We start from the raw sequence: 19,020 nt of genomic DNA on the forward strand, positions 1-19,020 counted from the left end.
AATATCAAAGTATAAAATTTTATCGCTGATTCGAAGTATAAAATTCCGTGTTAAAATAAATATTTTTTTATTGCTGAACCAAAAAAATTTGAAGCATAATTATAACCAGCATGGAATTTTGTGTCAACCTACCGTCTATTGACGAATCTGATCTATTCTAACAGGTTCGAGAAAAATTCTTTTCAAAACAAAACACAGTATCAATGTCCCACCCACAGTGCTTGATTGGCATGACGTTCCACTCCTACCGAGAATAGCACTTCTCCATTGGGTGGAATCCAGTAACGCCTACTTAAGCAAGTTCCCCACGGCCAATACGACTCCAAGCGAGAAGCTGGTGGGTGGGACGTTTGACTGCTTCACAGGTGCATTTTGAATGGTTGGAGTATCATTATGGCCAGCGGCTTGAGGCCAAACCAAGCAGTGCTGCGCAGTTGGATAGATCCTCAGATAGACAGCGGGATGACGGGCTTCCCGTTTTCTCAGCGCGCGACTACCACCGATTCTCAAGTCGATATGTTGAACCACTTCTCCGTGGACCCTGGTGTGTCCATCGCAAATATCAAACTGAGTCCAGGTCACCAAGCTAACCATACTTTTCATCATCAGCAATTTCCACAAAATGGATATGGTCACATGCCCTCCGCGGGTTATGGATCGATGCTGCGTCGGGATCCCATGCAATCCTTTTCGGACGCATACGGGACCCCCACTGGGGCCCTTCACGCAGATCCGTCTCACATGCTTTTCACAGGTATGATGTCCGACCCTCACAATTATCACAGTCACATGAGAGTGCCATTACCGGGGGGCGCTGATGTGTACGGCAGGACTGATGGTTTTAACCCTTCTCACCACCACCACCATCAGATGACCAGGACTGATCCATATTCGGCTTCGTATCATCATCACCACCATCACTATCCCACGCATCATCTTCAACCTCCAAGTGGTGCCTTTTTTCGGTACATGAAAAATCCGGGTATCAAGCATGAAATGGCATGTTTATGGATTGATCCTGATCAGATGCCACCCAAGAAACCGTGTAATAAAATTTTCCAGACTATGCACGAGATCGTTTCACACATAGCTGTGGAGCACGTAGGTGGACCAGAGTGCACGAATCATACCTGCTGTTGGCAGGAGTGTCCCAGGAATGGGAGGCCGTTTAAGGCAAAATACAAACTTGTCAATCACATACGGGTTCATACTGGAGAGAAACCTTTCCCCTGTCCTTTTCCTGGTTGTGGGAAAGTATTTGCTCGAAGCGAAAACCTCAAAATTCACAAAAGAACCCATACAGGTAAGTTGTACTCTTTTCGATCTTAATGTCTTATTTATTTGTATATAATTTTATGAGTTCGTTAACAATAACTTTAATATAGTGTTTAATTATTTTTAAAAAGAATAATTTTTCCATTTGTATACAAAAAAAGTTAATCTGAAATCTAAAATATCATTTAGTTCAAACTGTTTTTACAAAAGTGATTTTTATTTTTAAACGGTTAAAAATTAGATCGGAAAATCCTTGTAGTATAATAGTATTGTGTTATAATTTTTGTGTAATTGCCTCCATATAAATTATTCAAAATTAATTTTTTCGAAAAATTTTATCTAAACATTTTTATTTATTTATTTTTTCAAAGCATGTGAACTAATTTTTGTCCCTTTACTTAGTTTTCCTATTGTTGTCATTCGCTATACAATTGCTTTTCTGGTCGAATTATAAATTTTTTTTTTTTTTCATGGGTATAATCGAGAAAAAAATATGAAAGTTTAGCTCGTGATGTAGATAAATAAATAAATATTCATTTTTCAATTAAATGCTTTATTATAAGGAGATATGACCAGGGTTTTAGTAGTTCTGAACCAAGCAAAGCATATTTTTTTTTAAATTTCTTGGCTGAATACATGCTAATAATTTTTCTAAGATGAAAATTTTGAAATTATTAATAGGTATATCTCATTACTATTGATAAGATGTGTAGTGTATACTAATAGCTTTTAGAAATTTTCTTTAGATACTGCTTTCAATAATTTTAATTTATTTGCAATTTTACATGTTTGTTAATGTAGCGCATTAATGCTTCTTGTTAGGCTATGTAATTGACTACATTCTCATAAAAATTGGTGGAGCTTAAGATCATAATATCAATACCTTGAAACAAATTACTGTGCAAATTCTCTGTAAGTTATTAAATTGGATCATGTTTCTGTCAGAGTTTATCTTGTAGTAAAGTTCAAAAAGTACAAAAATTAGTGTTATAATAATTATAGTATAGTTAATAGTAGAAATAGTAGTAGTTCCTATAGTGGTAACCGACATACAATAGATAATAAATTTGTAGTAAACATTAAAATAAGAAAAGTAGTTCTAATTTAATATTTCAGGCACAATTTTCGGTATTATTTAACCCCACTATAAAATTATTTCTTTGCAATTCTATTATTGTTTTAATATGTTTTATATTCGACTTCCGTCGACTAAAGTGTTGAAAACTGGAATACAGTCGAATTTCATTAGTGTGAACTAATTTTTAGATCTCAGTCCGATTGTAGATGTATTTGTAAGTGATATTATATAACTTGCATTTTATATTATAAGTGAACACGCTTAATTTTAAGATGTCTATTTAGGTGAACTCGAGTTTCATAACTCTTGGAGAAAAATTTTACTTTTAAGATGGACAGAATAATTCATTTCACACCAACCCATAAGAAAGCTTGCAGTTATGATTCACAAATCCTTTTCGATAATAACAGGGTATTTCTGAAATATATGCCATTTTCATTGATATAGTGTTGATAATTTGCACATTATAACTGTTGTATGAATTGAGTCAGTCTGAAGGGGCGTGATTGAACCAACATTCTTGTTTATAAAGTAGACAATAAGTTAGACACTTTGAAAGAATAAAAGGACTTTCCAGTGTTGGAAAAGATAATTTCACATGTATGAGTGCATTCATAAAAGAAAAGGATATCCTTATTCTTTGTTCTGTATGGGTGGTCATTTCTCAAGTACTGTAACAGGTTATTCTAGGAAATTGATATTGATGATTCAACTCCTACTGTCGACTGCAACACCTGGTTATTAAAATTTTACTTCTTCCTTTGAGTTTCATTTGAGAATACTACGGATAACAGAACGATTTTTGTCTTACACCAGCTCTTTTGTATGATTTCTATGCATGAAAATTCTTTGGAGATATGGATAATTATTTTTAAAATATTAAAATCTGTAATAACTGTAACGGGAATTTCGTTCGAAGTGTAGGTTTTAGTGTGCGAATTAATTTTATTAAAAATATTATGCAGGCCTATATATTGGGTGTCGATTTTAAAATTTCCTGTTCAAATAAGGAAATAGCATTAACGTTTCTCAAAAATTTATGAGTATTCCATATTTTCTAACATTAATAACATGAGTGTTTTTAAAATTATCTAATGATTATATAAAGATATTCTAGCAATTATTACTCTGTATAAGCCTAGAGGATCTTGCTGTTTCATCAATAATTTATCAAGTATTGTTACTTTGCCCAAAAGGAAAAACATTTAATCACGAATGCACTAGTCGTTTTAACTCGATATACACTAGTTGTTTTAACTCTCACCTTTGGAAATTATATCGACAACAATTTATAAACGAGAAATAATTATTTTTTTTGAAAATAAAAAGAATCCTTTTTTTAAAACAATAATAAATAAATTATTAAGGAAGTATGGTCAGTGTGCAATGCTGACTACATTACTGTCTTTATGACATATAGCCTTTTTATTACAATCCGCGCATAAATTGTATTTCGTTGATAGCATTTTAATTGCAATCCTTACAAGTTATATAGTTTTGCTATGTAATGATTGTTTGTTTAAGGTTTGATGTTTAAAATTAAAACCCACGGACAGAATCTTAATCGTTTTACTCTCAAATATTTCTTTTTTTTTTTTTTTTTTACTATGAAATAAATCAAGAAGAAAAATTCCCTACTTATTAATGTTTGAAAATGTTTTGCGCACATTTATATACATTACTACTTCACTCATTATTTTGCGAACGTAGTATAATGGTTTGGAGAATTTAAAACATATATAATTTAGGTTGGACGTAGGTTACCGACCTTAGAAAAAATAAAAAAGTTAACAGTACTGAAGCTGCATAACTTTTGCCTACTATTTGGGGAAAAGGAGATGCAGAACTACTTGAGTTTTTAATAAAATGAACCATATGCAGTAAATATATTAATTTAACGGAAAAGACAGATTTGTCTAAAATTGTTTCTTTTCAACATCAATTATAAAAATATAGACTCAAAAAAATTTTAAAAAAAAATTCGTTATAACACCATGACACGAGCAGAACGTTAGAGAATTAGAGAGAATGCTGCAACATTGACTTTGTCCCATTTTTGGCGAAAAGGTAATAAAATTTCCGTTCAAATGTTGTCAATTTAAACAACATGCAGTAAAATAATTTCAGAGTTCTTTTTCCCCCTGCGCAATCTGTGTGTCGTCTAAATTAGCAGCTTTCAATTATAATTAACAGTTGGGTATCCTTAATTTAATAGATGTATAAAATTTTGAACAATAGGATGTTATTTAGTCTGAATTTCTTCAATCCACAAGATTTTTTCGCAATTGGTCGGAACTTAGTCATAAACTTCTTTCTTGAACCAACTCGAAGTTTTATCGGTTAAGTTACTACGATCAGGATAGACGAGAATATTCTAGGATATAAAGCCGTTATAAACATTCTTAGGAACATGTCAAAATGTTTATTTACTTATTTATTTATTCATTTAAAGTCCTTTAAGCTTTAGGAAAATTAATTGATAAAATAACATCAATTGGAGATTATTGTACAGAGGATTCGATTGAAAATTCGAATTTTATTTTATACCGTTAATTCTTTGATATCCTAAGGTAAATTAAACATGTATGATATGTAGCAAGGTAGTATATTGCGAGCTGAAAACAAGAAAAAGGTTATTTCCTAAGTCTGATGAAAACTGGGGATATTCTAATCCGGGTTTAGAAAAAACGTATTCGATTAACAGTAATATATTATTTGTAATCATAATTATAAGCAATCGTCACTAGCGATTACAACTGTTAAATGCGATGATCTCGGGGTTTAAATCATTGCGACTGTGTAAACTAAAATAAAAAACCACGTAAATATCGCACGGTTAATCTATACATGATTTGTGCTTTATTCAATTCTATTCGAAGAAATATTTTTTTTAATAAGGAATTACTTGTAATCGTAATTATAAGCAATAGTTGTTAACGAGTACTGTTTTAATCGGAACTAATATTGAACTATATATTTTCAGAAGTAGTATATATATATATAGTTCAGAAGAAGTATATATATATATATATATATATATATATATATATATATATATATATATATATATATATATATATATATATATATATATATATATATATATATATATATATATATATATATATATATATATATATATATATATATATATATATATATATATATATATATATATATATATATATATATATATATATATATATAAAGTGTATAAACGGTTATGTTAGTCGTTAATTGTCCAATTTTTTCTTTCCCTATACTTTTTAAGCTCTCATTTTTGTTTATCTACTTGAGCGATCAATTGTTTTCAATTTGACATCATAAAATATTTCTTTAGAAATAAGTGCTTTGTTGACATTTGCAAAAATTGCTATGTTAATATTTTGTTTCATCATTATCGTTAACGATTACACTAACATTAACGAAGAGATTCAACATAAAAGCCAGTTTATGTTGAAAATAAAATAAACAAGCAGTCGTAAATTTAAATTATTTTCTATACTGAATTAAAAATCATTTCGTCACTAGTTTACAAATCATTACTATAATCGATTTAAATGAGTTGGTGCAATGTTAAGCGTTTTGAACGATCTCAGTTACAATAAAAACTTTACTATGCAGATTAATGTGAGCACTTTTCTCTCCGTTTTCAGGCCTTTTGTAGTGATAGCTTATTACATCTCGGCTATATTTTTGCAAAGTAAATTCTTATCACAATGGACAAAAGCATTGGTCTTTAGCAATATAAAATCGGCAATGTTTGAAATCCGGCATTCTATAAAATGCCTAGACACTATATATGAAATTAGCAGACAATGTATGAAACGATTCATATCTCACACATTTCCCAGACATTCTATAAAATGCCAAATGAAAAACCGGAAAATTATGAGACACATCTCCGATTCGTTTCAAATATAATGAAATGTAATTCAAAATGTCTTTCAAGCCTTCCATGTTGCAACCAGTAGGTTATTTTTAATTTCTTATTCTTTATGAGAAAATTTTATTTCCCTTAAAATAAGAAAGGCTTAACGTATTTTGAATAATTTTTTTAATGGCACTCTTATTTTTTCTTTCTTTTCAAAATAATATTTAAATTTTTGAGGAATGCTCGTCATTTTAATAATAGCCTTATCAGAATCATTTTTCATACTTTGTCTAAATAGCATTGGTCATTTTATAGAATGCCTAGGTATACTTTTACTGCAATTTAAATTTACTAAATTCTAGTATATTATATACAATTTTTAAAACATAAATAAATGGTGAGTACTTGCCGGTAACATTTATAATTTCTCACATAATCTGTTTAATTAATTTTTTTCATCCTTTGTTATTGCAAATAATTATTTTTTACCTTTTCTTTTCGTTTTTTTTTATTCTTTTTATACAGTAGTGTTTTATTGCTTTTAAAAAGAAATTGTTTTTCTTTTAAATAAATTTAATACTTTAGATTGAAATATTTTGAAATTACACTCATAGCTGATAGTATTATTAATAGAACCATACTTTCAAGACAGAAAAATCAGTAATTTTCCCTTTTATTTAGAACATATTAAATTTAACACGCTAAATTTAAGAAAAATCCCAATTAATTTTAGGCAATGAGAATTTATTTTAAATAAATTTAATACTTTAGCTTGAAGAATTTCGAAATTATGCTCATAGCTGATAGTATTATTAATAGAACCACACTTTCAAGACAGAAAAATCAGTAATTTTTCCGGTTATTTAGAACATATTAAACTTAACTTGTTAAATTTAAGAAAAATCCCAATTAATTTAAGATAATGAAAATTTATATTTCTTTTCTCATTCTTACCAGATGCCTGTACTTTGTTACGATAGAAAAAGATGCGCTTCTAGTGAGATCTTTATCGTTTTATTTACGAGCAATAGTTGACAAAAAATCCTCTTGAACTTAATTGATAGGCGTTATTTTCTTTCTTTCCCGGAAAAAAATTCATTCGTTCATTTCGAATCTGGAAAAGAATAGGAGGATCAGATCAAAGTTTTATGTAACAAAAAAAAGGGGGGGTTGGATAGTAATACATTCGAAATAAAATCAATTTCAATCTAATGGGACGCGTATACTTCGTTACGATAGACGAAGTTAAGCTTTTATCGTTTTTTTTAATGATCTATAATCGAACTAAAAGTCCCTAGAGATACTTTTTCCTCTTTATTCATTCCCGGAAAAAAAAAAATCGTATTTAACCCAGAGGTACAGAATGTTCAGAACTAATGATTTCTGTGCTAAGGAAAAGGCATTGGTGTTTTAAACATTGGTATTAAAAACATTTGGAACAAAATCAATTTGGACACGTGTATTTTGTAAGGAGGGGAAAAAAATACGTTTCTGGTGAGATCTATATCATCTTATTTTCGAGGAAGAATTGACGAAAAATTCCTTGAGGTACTTGATCGATAGTTGTTATTTTCTTTTCTCGAAAAAAAAAATGCTTCAATCTTTTTAACTCAGAAGAAGAATAGGATGAGCTGAACTAAGGTCTTCTGTGTTAAATAAAAGGGGTTGGACAATAATACATTTGGAACAAAATCAACTTTGTTACTTGTGTTACGCCACTCACCTCTTACTCAACAGGTGTAGGGATTAAAGTTTGAGGGTTACAATGCATGGTCATTTATCAGGGATGTTTAAGATTGTCCGTGAATAAAGAGTTGGGCACTCCTTTCAATAAGCAACCTATCGTTACTAGTCTAGATCCATTGTCTAGTTAGGTAATGTTTTTTTTTAAAGAGTATCACCACGTCACCATTCGTTCCACAGGATCGAAGAAATATGGGACTATAATGGGCAGTTCAACTCCTTAAAAGTAAAGGGTATTTATCTTTTTTAAAGACGTCCGTTCCTTATACTTGGCTCGCAATAATTATCATAGATCAGCAATAAAGAAGAGATTACCCTTATTAGGTGATAAACTTTAAAGTAATCAAGTAATAGGGGACTTGAGTATTACTTGGAGGAATATTTTGAGAATATAAGATAAACGTTGATAGTTTTCATTTGGTGTTCAGACTACTCTGAGGAAGGTTCTTCTTTTTTAAAAATCTGAATCTATAGCATACCCATATCTGTACTTGATTTGTACTTTAATTTTTCACTCAAGTCAGTTCAGTTAATAATTTTGTTTATGGCAATTTCACAATTTGACCTCTAAATTACTGCGTGTTTATTTTAATTCATTGATCCATAAATGCTCAAGAAGAGTTTTGTCGCCGACTTTTAAAACCCTATTTTAATAATATATAGAATGAGCAGAAATTTTCTGGTGTGAAATATATTTGTACTTTTGTGTTTACTTTAGGGAGCAAAATTATTGATGTAGTTTAAAAAATTACAGTGTGAGAAAGAGGAGTTAAATTATTTTCTATAGAGGGAAAAATCGTATTTGTATTGTAGTCGTGTTAGCCCTTTGACGCAGAATTCTTATTAAACATATTTTTTATTCGATTTTCATTATTTCGTATTAATTTAGGTCGAAATAAGTAAAAAATATTATATTTTAGAATTTTAATGTATTGTTATGAAATACAGCATGAATCACGGTGCCTTTTTTTTGCTACTCAGCTCATGTCCAAGCAATAGTTTTTCAAATTTGCATTTATTTGCAGTTATTTAGATATAAAAAAAATAAAAAAAACAATTATTCATCATTAACAAATCTTTAACTTACATAATCAATTATTGATACATTTTCGAGAATAAATGAAGAAAAATTACTTTATTATAAATGTAATTCCGATTATCTAACACATCGTAATATTTAATTTTTATAACAGCCGACCCAATTTTGGGTCTACGACTTGTAATATTTAGCTGCGTAACCTTGCAATTTTGAACCAATCCAGAAGACAAGGAAACTCCTGGATCAGTACCCACAGAGGTATGATTTGTTATGGAAACATGGAGGACTTTGTGACTCGACAGATTTAACGTGCATCAGTCACCATTTACTACACGGGAAGTCTTCGGTCGACAGGGATCGAACCCACGACCTCTTAGCCATAGGGCCAGTGTCCTACCAACCAGGCTATCCCGACCAAACTTATTTTTACAGTAACTATTGGGCTGTTTTTCTATATAAGAAATACTGAAATATATTTTTACTTAGAATTAAATCGTTAGAATATATATATAAGGCACACCGGTGTTCCATTTGCATCAATGGATTAAAGTGCTATACACTTATTTGACATTTTAGAAATATAGGATTTTTCAGAGACAAAATGTGTTGGCACTTTTTCTAGCATTTGTATTAGGAAGCATAATTCTTGACGTATTTTTAATGAACACACAATATCTATAAGGAGAGATTAACTCAGAAATTCGGAATATCGCTTTAGTATTCTAATCGTGTTAACACGATTGTTGCTTCGTTGCTAATTTGAAAATAAACATGTACTTCAAGAGTTTCATTCATAACTTTATCAATACATTTCGTGCTTACTACGCAACTACTCATTCTTATGCACTTAGGTTTTCACGCAACTTGATAGAAATCGATTGTTGCTCCAATGATATTTTAGGTCCCTTACTTTAAAAGCTAAACTCGTACTTACTACAACGCTGCCTTTAAATAAAGTCATGGCAGCAGTTTATTTGATGGCTAATTAGGGCTTATGGGTGTGTCTACATCCTGCCGAGGATTGGTTAATTTATAAACTATGCTCAAGCAAGAGGGAATTAATGACTTTGTTATTTCTAAAATAATACTTTCATAACAATGTTCATATTGCATAGAAAATTTAATAAATATTAACTTATTATTTAATAATCATTTACATGTTTTTCTTTTAAATATTTTGATATCGCTTTTAAAACTAGGTGCTGTTTATTTAAATTGATTAATGATAATATTAGTTTTGTAAACGTGTTAAAATGTTAGAACTTAAGTAGTGAAACTAGTTTCGAATTGAAATGGAAAGTAAGTCAAAGTAGAATAAATATAAATAGAATTGTAATTGCTCCTTATATTGTATATTTTTGCAAAGGTTTTGTAATAATAATCATTTACCGTTTCTGTTTTAAATGTTTACTTTTTACTTACTATTAAAACTGGGTGTTGTTGATTTAAATTGATTATTAGTTTTGTAAACGTGTTGAACTATAACAACTTAACTAGTCAAACTAGTTGTTTATTTCAATGTAAAGTAAGTCCAAGTAAAATAATTATAAATAGAATTCTAATTGCTGATTAATATTTTATGATTCATTGAATATAGAATCCTTAGAGGAAATTGTTTTGTTAAATTAATCCAGTTATGATAATCTTTCAAATTGTCTAAACCAGGATTTTTGAACTTTTTGGAGTGAGGACCCTATACTATTTACAAAAATTTTGCGGGACCCCATAAGCATTGAGCAAATCCGACATGCTCATGAGTTTAACTGACTGGTTCTTCACTTGTACTGTAAAATATAATTGTAGTTTTAGGTCATTAACTTTAAATTTATGACATGAAACAATGCAAAAATTTTAAGTAACAAAATTAAGAATTTAATACAATAAAACGAAATAAATTCAATTACATGGGAAAATTCTGTAAGGTATTGTATTATCTTTATCTATTTTTAGATACATTGTATAAAATTACTTGATAATTGTAAACTTATTGCAATGAGAAAAAGTGATATCAAAATTGCAAACATTTTTGTCGAGTTTAAGAAATCCAAATCTAAAATATTAAATGCAAATAAAATTTGTTTTAAAAACACAAGTGTCTAGATTACACCAGCTTCTGTTAAATCCTAGTGAGATCAACTCTCAGTTTTTACATATTTTGGAAGTATTCGAAAAGAAAGAAGTATTAAGAGCACTTATCGTCCGCGGAGGGGAGAACAAGAATTTTTACTTTGTAAAACTTGCTAAAAAAACAATGATCTGTAACTTCTGATTCTCTTACAAAAGAGTCATTTTGTGATTTATCGCTCAAAAAAAATCATTATTACAACTTTGTTTACATTAACACTAAAAAGAATTAAGTAATTAGGTTAAAGCTTGCCATGGTAACGAGTATCGATTTCCTCAACGCTCCAACTCTGCAGTTTCATCAAGAATCTTTTAAAATCGATCATCACCGAATAATCACGTTAATCATCTGATGATGTTTCAAGAGTATGGTTGAAGCCACAACATCTGTTGATGACCATCTATTTGAAACCGTTGGGGGTCGTCCCACAACTGAACTCAATAAATCAACTTTTAATCTCTTAAAAATTACCTCTGTTACTCCCCAATACTCCCCAATGATCGGTCTGCGATAGCCTGGAGATCACTTGTCTATCAGTGGGACAGGGGAGTTTAAGGAGGGGTAATTTCACTTTTCTTTCAACCCCTCGGGCCCACCCTCTTTAACAAAACGAAGTGACCTCTCCAGGGGAGAAACATTGTCCGAGGCGTGACCTCCCAGGTGCTTGTGGAAGTAGGAGGGATTTCAACAATTTATCCCTCTTTTCTAAGAAGGGGTTGAAAGTGTCAATCCTAGAAGGCAAAGTGTTTCCGGCTGCTAAGCTTGTAGACAGTGTAGTAGTAGCCACTTTTTGAGATCATTGTTTAGTGGGTACCTAATCCAGAATGTAGACATTCCTTTTCTGCTAAGTTTTTAAGAATACAGTAGTTTTTATTGTAGACTAAAGCAAAAAACAATGCGAATAAAACATCAATGAAAGTATATAAATTGACATACTATTGTTTCAATTCTATAAACAAAACCTTCCTCAGTGCCTAAATATCGAAAAAGTTTTTTAAACGTTTAGCCACAGAGAAAGGTTCTTGTTTATAGAACTGAAACTATAGTATGTTAATTTTTGTACTTTCTGCACTTAGTATTTTACTTTAGCCTGCGTAGTACAAACTATAACTTTTCCTTTGTTGATGTTTTTATTCTAATTACAAGAATATTTTTAAATTGAAAATCCAACACAATGATTGCCGGAATCCATTAAACATTAAAGCGAAAATCATTAAAAAGAAATAGATTTTATAGATAGAGATTTTAAATAATTGTTAATTTTTTCTGCAGTTCTGGAAACATGATTGGTTCAATGTTTGCATTTATGCAGAATCTAATACTTTAGATAGATTCGATCGAGCGAATGATATTTAATAACTGAATCGGGTTTAATTATGTCTATTGATTCCAGTCATTGATTCTATCTCAAATTTTTTTGTAATCTCAAAAATTAAATAATTAAATTTATATTTCAAATAGCGTAATGCAGTATATGATATTTTTCTTATCAGATAAAAAAGTTAAACTTACAGTTTAGTTTTTATTTCTATTTAGAAGTTTACGATAATAAAAAATATCAAAAACATTTTTTTGTGTAAATTGAAAGTCGTAGATAAATAAACTTTCAGGTGCCATCATTACTCTTATTATAGTTATGCTATTACAATAATACATTTCAGCCACTATTATTTGTTCCCTCTTATTAATCGAAATGCATTAGTTGCTATAGAGGGAACAAACCTTTTCTTGGAGTTGTTCACTTTTTTATTGTGACTCGATTAGTCTTAGTCTTTCAATCAATGTGTAAATGTCGAAAAGCTTTAGCAGATTTAATATGAAAAACTAAGAAAATCGAAAGTGATTTTAAATTATTTAGTTATTTTTTCTGCACTTTTGACACTAGTAGTGAAGCAATTAAATTCGTGTAAATAGAATTAATCGAAGCATACTTGATATTGGAGATAGATTCAATCATGCCAACGAAATTCGCTAAATCAATCGCATCTATCAATTCCACTTATTGATTCTATCTTCCGATAGTATACCACTTCCTCTTTAATCATGCTAGTCATCGTTTTGTGTTGCACTTATAATCAGCAAACTATTCAAGATTATTGTTTTTGTGAAAGAATCTATGGGATTCCTTTTTAGTTCTGTCTGAAGAAATTTATATGACTGCTTTGTTATTTTCATGACGAATATGATAACAGATAATATTGATAAGAATAATGTCAAAAATACAAAAGCAAGACTAGCTACTTCAATGGATGTTTGATAAGAAGATCCCTGTAGGTCATGACGTCACAGAAAGGGGTTTCTGATGTCATTGATTGCAATGGAGAAGTTTGTAATAATGCCCTAAAATCATAATTCTAAATAATAACATGTAACTTTATTTCTTGAGTGATAATTTTTCAAAGAGGCATTTCGAATATTATTCCCATTGCCAAGTATAACGCTAGCTTTTACCTCCACAACTTTATTTCTATTAATAATATTATTTTAGAGCTATAAATAATGAATCACGAAAAGACAACCAACAATAGGAAAGACATATTTATTTACTCACTTCTAAAACAGCTTTTAAAATAATTTAAGTTGTATTTTTCAAAATAAGATAGTTTCAGTATAAATCATGTAATTACTGTGTTTGAATATTTGGGGTTCGATTCCTTCATAAAAAAAATATTAAAACATATTGTTATTTGGGTTTTGCTTATTTAAATGCAGACTGATATCTCAACTCAGTTATTTACGTTTCACTCACATTCTTTTTATATTTGTACTCAAAAAACTGCGTTCGAAAAAGATTTTGCATTCCATACCTAAAAAAGGACATTTTAATGCTTTTTTCTTTTTTAATTTTTCCTTATTTTTTGGTATTAAGAGGAAGCAATATGGAGGGAAACAACCAATTACTTTGAAACCTTACTTGGTTTTGCAATATTTTTATTTTAGAATTCTCTAAAAGCTCCGAGTCTGAAACAGATTTGGTATTGTATAAAATAAGAATTCTCATAAAAACACATAAAAAAAGCAGGGTATTTTTTCATGTTTTTTCTTCTTTTCTTTAACTTCTTTCTTTTTTTTCTTTTTCTTTTTTTCCTTTTTTTAGTTTTAAGGAGAAATAATGCAAAGAAAAAAAATAATAAATACTTCGAAACACTAGTAGATCTTACAATATTTTTATATCGATTTATTTTTTGTACTCTCTAAAAACTTTATATTCGAAATAGATTTAGAACTGTATACATGAAAAAGCTGGGTATTTCTTCATGTTTCTTCTTTTTTTATCTTCCTATTTTTTGTGTAAAGAGGAAGCATTATGGACAAAATATTCCAAATATTTCGAAACACTTATCCAAAAATTTTAACGACTAACAATCACTAAGTAATTTACTTTACTAAAATATAAAGGAGAAATGTCAAGCTTAGGAAGATGTCCACACGTAAAAGCAGGTGTTTCAATGTTACTGACGGATCAGAAATTCTCTTCCCATAGAATAGTTTTGCCACACCTTTAAAGTCTCTTTTTTTATTCCTTAGCTCGTAACGAAGTATATAAAACGAGTGTTTTTATTCGAGTCGTTAAGAAAGTAATTTTATTTTTTATTATCACTAGGTTGTAACCAGTTGTCCTTGGGTGGACAACTCGATGTAGAATTCGTATCTTTGCGCTCTCGCGTAACAAGCCGCTTGAGTTGGTCTTTTGCATGAGATTAAACTGAGAATTAATGGGCACTTTATTGCCTGTTGTTTGAATCGCTTATTTTGCCAATAGATGTCAAAGATATGTGTTTTAGGTAAAGTTCCTAGATGTTTTTGGATATGTATCCTGCGGTGTTGGATGGCCGGAAATCAATATTTTAACATGTATGTTATTTTATCACATGTATCCTACTGTTTTATAACAGCAAATAAAGCTGGATTTTGTTATTAAATTGCGACGCTTGATTTTGGTGGATCACTTTAGAATAGGTTGGGGTTGATTTTTTTTTTGGGGGGGGGGTGAGAACAGATGTTTTATGCATACATTAATTATGCATGTATATTAATTATATATATATATATATATATATATATATATATATATATATATATATATATATATATATATATATATATATATATATATATATATATATATATATATATATATATATATATATATATATATATATATATATATATATATATATATATATATGTATGTATGTATGTATACAGTCGTTACGTTTAATCTGGAAAATACTTTATAAAAAAAAGAAGAAAAAAAGTATTAATAATAAAAATTTCTTTTAGTGATTTCTTGTCCAAAACGCGCCTTTTGGGGACTGGACGAAATTCTAGTAATAAAAATCAAAACTCATACATATAGTTTTTGTTTGTTTTATGAATGTCTTCTTTAAATCGAAAGTATGTGTGATTTTTCCATGACATGATTGACATTATTTCTTTCTATTAAAAACACAACATAAAAGATATGAAAAGTAAATTGGAAAAAATTTTTATTTGAAATAATGAAATTTACATTTGGGGAAAGAAAAAGGTAGAAAATTTTTTCTTCAAGGAGTTTCAAAATTTTAAATAATAAACTTACACATAAATTCTGTTTTACGCAAGTTACATCTTTTTCTAAAATTTATAAATTAGAGCACTACAGTTTAAGTTAAAACTAAAACAATGGGAGGATTGCGACTTTCTTACGTAAGCGTAGGATCTTGTTTGTAATTTTTGCTGACTAAGGGTTCGTCCCAAAGTGCCAGAAATATGATTACATAATACTTTAACTGCCTCATTTCTACAGTTCGTGAAGGGAGAAAAAAAATCTAGTAAATTTACCATACCGGAAGGTAATGACATTACTTTTAAAACAAACAAACATAATTCTGGTTGATAAAGCAAAAATATACGATATTTAAATCATTCGTTTAGTAATTTTTCCGTTCATGTCGTTACGCTTTACTGGAACTTATAGTTTACAACAATATAGTTCTTAGTACCACACATTTAGTAGAAAATTAGCAAGTAAATTTAACCAAATAATTGGTCTTATGCCACGCTCTAAGGTATCATGACAAAATTACCAAATTTTACCACATTTACCGAATTGTATCAATCAACCAAATTGTATCAAATTGTATCTACTTATTTTTGATTGTAATTGCAATGCACCGGCTCAATATACGATTATCTTGTACACTTCATTAGTCTTCTTATTTTTAAATTGAATTAAATCCATGCAAGAAAGACTTAAGTGAAAAATTCAAAACTACACATAAACTATTCATAAGCTTAAACTTATGAAGAGATTACGGTTGTCAAAATTCCAATACAGGAGTGCTTGACGGAATAGAGATACTTCCTGTGATGGCCAGCGATTAAAGACTATCAAAAACGTGACTAATCGGTTTAAGTAGTAGCAGATGTTGAGGGTAATAGAAACACATCCTGGTTAATGATATTGTGTTTTGACTAGTGATTTGCGATGTGTGTTATTACTTGTGACATGATCACTAGCATCCGGCCCCCCCTTATATCTCCTTAAATAATAATAATTTAATGAAGATCTTATCTAAAGTAACACTCTTTGTGTATTTAGTAAAATAGTGGGCTGTCTTTTCCTAAATAACTTATTAACCGTAAAGTACCGGCAATCTGGATGCCGGTACTTTTCACCGTAAAATCCTTTCTTACCGGAACATGTTACAGGACACAAATCAGGATTTACCGCAATTTTTACCGTAATATAGCTAGACGGATTTTAATGATTAAGAATTTTTCTGACACTTTTCAGGTTTTGGAAAAAGTAGTGAAAAGAAATTGAAAAGTAGTGAAAGTTTTCTTTCGTTTCAAAGATAAAATATCTTATGTTTTCTTTTGAAAAAGGATTTTCAAATAAAACATTTAAAAATTTTTCTCAATATTTTTATCGAAACAATTTAAGATTCATTTTTAAAATAATGAAACTCGGTTTAATTTTATTTGGTTAAATTCAACCAGAGCAATTTTCGGTTGAGCAAAAAAAAAAAAAAAAAAAAAAAAAAAAATAGGAAGAACAAAAATTTTTTTGTTTCACACAAAAAAATTTTTCTAAGGGAATTTTATTGAAAATGTTTAAAAAAATACGTTAATTTCGTTTTTCTCTCTTGGCTACAATGGTTTTTCTGGTTTCGTTTTTCACCTTTATGTTCCTACTTTTCATAGTTAACGTTACGTTTTGTATTTCAAATCATTTTTGTTTCTTCTCATTCACGTCTGGCAAGACTTGAAAATGGGCACCTGTTTTTGTCCGCTTGAAACATGTCGACTATTATTTCCTATTAATGTATTTTTAAGTGAATAAAGTTCGTACTCGTAAATATCTATAACATCATAAATATTTAAATTTTTTTATTTAAAAATTTTAACTTTTAAATGCTCTTTTAAATAAATAAACAACTCTAGATTAAACTATTGTTTCATGGGATGCTAAAGCAAATATTAACTGCGATTTATTATTTATTTACTCTAAATGTACATACATTGGATGAGGGGAACTAAAGAAACGCACTTTATGAAGACCGTTACAGGGTCAGGGGGGTGTCTAAAAACCGGAACTCTTCAAATCTCCCCGAGCCTTATCCTTATTGCAATGAGTTCTCAAGTATGACAGGCCTGACAGCATTCTGCGGGCTATTAGCTCTTCAACAGATGTTGTATTAAGTTATGGAGAGGGATTTTTCGTTATTAGAATTGAGATAAGTAGATAAAAAAAAAGGGTTCTGTCATTCGAAAGTGATATTAAATATAAAAAATGTGTTTTGTGCAGTTACATAATCTTAATTTAACTCCTCCCCTCAGTGTTATCCGAAAAAAATAATAATAAAAAAAAAAAAATTGAGAGTAGTTTCACTTATCAAATAATTTTTTTTAGTTTGAGATTGAGGTGTGAAAAAGAGATAAATATTCGTAAATTACTATGATTATATTATAATAAACATATTAACTACGTAAAGTAAACAAAAATTTATATTTGACCAAAAATATTTCACGTTATTTTCATTTTTTTACACTATGGACAGTTTCATTAGACTAGTGTTTCTAATAAAAAATACTTATTAATTTGAATTAATATTTATACTGAATAATTATTATACTGAATTTTTTTCATTCTATCGTTTCTATAATTTTACATACATGGTGAAAGCATTTCATGTGAAGGCCGCAAACTACCGATTTTAGAAAAAATAGTCATCTTTCTTTAAGAAGTGAACCTCATTTACTACGCGGAGAAAAAATTCTAGTAAATGTTCCTTACTGTATGGTAAGGACATTTCCGTTAAAAAGAAGAAAAAAAAAACGTAATTCTGGTAGTAAAAATCAAAATATACGGTACTTATTTAGATATTCAATTTGTATTTTTTCCGTTCGCATGGTAACGGTTTGCCAAAAATTTTGGTTTTCAAAATTATAGTTCTTATTACTACATATTCAGAAAAATACAAAACTGAAATATAAATTTAACCAAATCAATATAAATTTAACCGAAAATTGTTTTTATGCCATGATCTAAGTCAGCGGTTCCCAATTTCTTTCGGCTGCGGAACCCTAAATAATCAAACTTCTTTTGGCGGAACCCCGACTTTGTAAATAAAGTTAATTTAGATAATTGTGATTGCTATGCCCTATAAAAAAAAACTTTTTTTTTAAAATTTTTAAGTAGAGGAATTTAGATTTTTCATCGCTTTATCTTTATTAATTTTAAACTAGGTTTTATTTCCGTCAGTGAAATTTGGAGTCCTTTTTTTACGTCTAGTCTAGTAATGACTTTGTTTTGATGTATATACATAAGCTGAAAATGAATAAAATAAACCCGATTCCAGATAAAAACTGCTTTTGAAAATGCTTACTAGGGAAAAATG

General features: G+C 29.3%; 1 protein-coding gene across 1 annotated transcript in view; it reads left to right on the forward strand.

Moving 5' to 3' along the window:
* The first annotated feature begins 328 nt into the window (after positions 1 to 328).
* LOC107437305 (zinc finger protein ZIC 4-like) overlaps positions 329 to 19,020 on the forward strand; it is a 38,257-nt gene continuing 19,565 nt past the window's right edge. The window contains 1 exon segment of the mRNA NM_001323803.1: positions 329 to 1,303. Coding sequence (NP_001310732.1) covers positions 394 to 1,303 — 910 coding nt within the window. The 5' untranslated portion in view covers positions 329 to 393.

This window comes from Parasteatoda tepidariorum, chromosome 2, assembly GCF_982258835.1.
Source record: "Parasteatoda tepidariorum strain Cologne lab strain chromosome 2, Ptep-v5.0, whole genome shotgun sequence".
Classification (NCBI taxonomy): domain Eukaryota; kingdom Metazoa; phylum Arthropoda; class Arachnida; order Araneae; family Theridiidae; genus Parasteatoda; species Parasteatoda tepidariorum.